The following is a 2,108-nucleotide window of genomic DNA, read 5'->3' on the forward strand; positions in this document are numbered from 1 at the left end:
ACTGGACTGGAAGTTGTATTCCACTTGTTTTTGGCTGATGTTTGCCAACCATTCATGCAATTTTGTTTATTAATTTTTTTTAATTAATAATCGATACTTGGCGTCAAGAATCGATGCAGTAGATCACGAAAATTAGAATCACGATGCATCATCATGACGATTATTTTGCACACCCCTAATTTCAAGTATCGTGATGCATCGTGATTCGAATCGAATCGTGACTGCTTCGCCAATACCCACCCCTGATATACTGATGTGTAGAACCACCTGATATAGATTCTACACCACCTGGAAAGAACTTCAGCATAAAAATGCCTCAGAAAAAACAGATTTTGATTATTTCTAATTCATAAACATGCCATAAATAAAACAGGAGAGTTTTTTGATTTTCGTCATTCTTTCTCTATGGAATAGAGAAGCTATACAAAGAAACTATAACTCTACTTTGAGACTCATCCTGCTGAACAACTGGATCCACTTTGTTTTAGTCCTTTTCCTGCTTCACAAAGGTAGGCAGCAGCTTGACATGAAGCCATGATGGTAATTATTTTACATCCAATTAGTTTGCAGTTCTTCATATACACACACATCAATTTTAAACAGATGGTATCGGTATCGGCCGATACTGCACAGCCAGGTATCAGTTATTGGGGCCAAAAAATAGCATCGGCACAACACTAGAACCCAGTAGAACTTTTTATTGCCTTCCTGGAATGGGTGACAATAGTTGAAGAAACTTTATGCTCTAAAAATGGTTTCGTTTCCCTATTTGTTGGTACTCTCCGATACCGATACCCCGCCCGATGCAGGTATCAGTATCGACGCAACACAAATTTTTCGCTTTAAATTAATTATTTTGCCTTCTTTTAAGTGTTCATGTTTTGCAGAAGCTGAGTGTCTTGTTTATCTCCTGCTTTCTGGTAGAAACCGGCTCAGAAATGAGAGCTGTTCCCAGCAGAACCTCTCCCGCCGTCAGCTTCCTGGCCTGGACGGCTCCTCGGGGGGACCTGGACCCCCCGATGGAGGAGAGTCTGCCCGACGACGCCTTCGTCTTACAGCGAAAACACGGCAGCTTCAAAGACTACGTGGGCGGCAAAACCGAGGCAGGCAAAGCTGTGATACCGGCCGCCATCTTAGCTGGTTACACCGGTTGGTTCCGCGATGTCGCCTCATGTTTCTGTGTTCAGATCGATTCAGGATTTTCTGAGCGTCGATCCGTTCTGCTCGACCGTCTCTCCACAGGCAGCGGCCCCATCCAGCTGTGGCAGTTTCTTCTGGAGCTTCTGACCGACCGCAGCTGTCAGTCCTGCATCAGCTGGACTGGAGATGGATGGGAGTTCAAGCTAACAGACCCTGACGAGGTAAGTAGCCGCCATCTTTAACTTTCTGCTGGTTCTCCTGAATAATCTGTATCAATCTATTCGACAGGAACAGCAAAGACTTTAAAGGTGCAGTAGGAGATCTTTTCTGACGCGTTTTTTACCATGTGGCTTAAAGGTCTCCCCACAGCCGCTTAGCGAGCAGTGAAATAGAAGGTCTGGAAGAGAAACGCTACAGTGAGAAATCAATGCCTAACGTCCACCAATCACAAAAGACAGTCCGTGGTCCACTATTGGATCCTGACACGTCAATCATGATTATCTTCTTGTCCCTCCCCCCTGTGCACGTACCCTGATACGTGAACGAATCGACCCCCCAATGCTCGTGCAGGACGCCATGGCTGGAAGCTAGCCACCGTCATGCTACGTTCACACCTAAAGCAGCAAGAGCAGCAAAAACGCTCGTGCTGCTCCATATTTGATGCTGTACATCTAGTTCTGACGCGCGGCTGAAGCATCTTTGCTGCTCTAGCTCAAGGTGGTAAAGTGGATCTGATGCACGGTGGGCGGAGCTACCCTATCCTTTCTCTGCCTGGAACGATGGCAGCTATATTAGCTGTGATCAGCGGGTAGAAAGTAGTTAGAATCTATGTTGAAGTGAGAAAGTCCTCCTGAAAACATGGTCTGTGCAGTCAGTTCATCCAGATTACCATCCTGCCTTCAAAGATTATTTCTCTGAGCGGCCCCCACAGAGAAATAATCTTTGAAGGCAGGATGGTAATCTGGATG

General features: G+C 45.7%; 1 protein-coding gene across 1 annotated transcript in view; it reads left to right on the forward strand.

Annotated features, from left to right (window-relative positions):
* LOC107102641 (protein C-ets-2-like) overlaps positions 1–2,108 on the forward strand; it is a 6,001-nt gene that overhangs the window by 2,267 nt on the left and 1,626 nt on the right. The window contains exons 2-3 of the mRNA XM_015402026.1: positions 925–1,149; positions 1,243–1,361. Coding sequence (XP_015257512.1) covers positions 939–1,149; positions 1,243–1,361 — 330 coding nt within the window. The 5' untranslated portion in view covers positions 925–938. The remainder of the gene's footprint in view (positions 1–924; positions 1,150–1,242; positions 1,362–2,108) is intronic.

This window comes from Cyprinodon variegatus, unplaced genomic scaffold (assembly GCF_000732505.1).
Source record: "Cyprinodon variegatus isolate N-32 unplaced genomic scaffold, C_variegatus-1.0 Scaffold1287, whole genome shotgun sequence".
Lineage (NCBI taxonomy): Eukaryota > Metazoa > Chordata > Actinopteri > Cyprinodontiformes > Cyprinodontidae > Cyprinodon > Cyprinodon variegatus.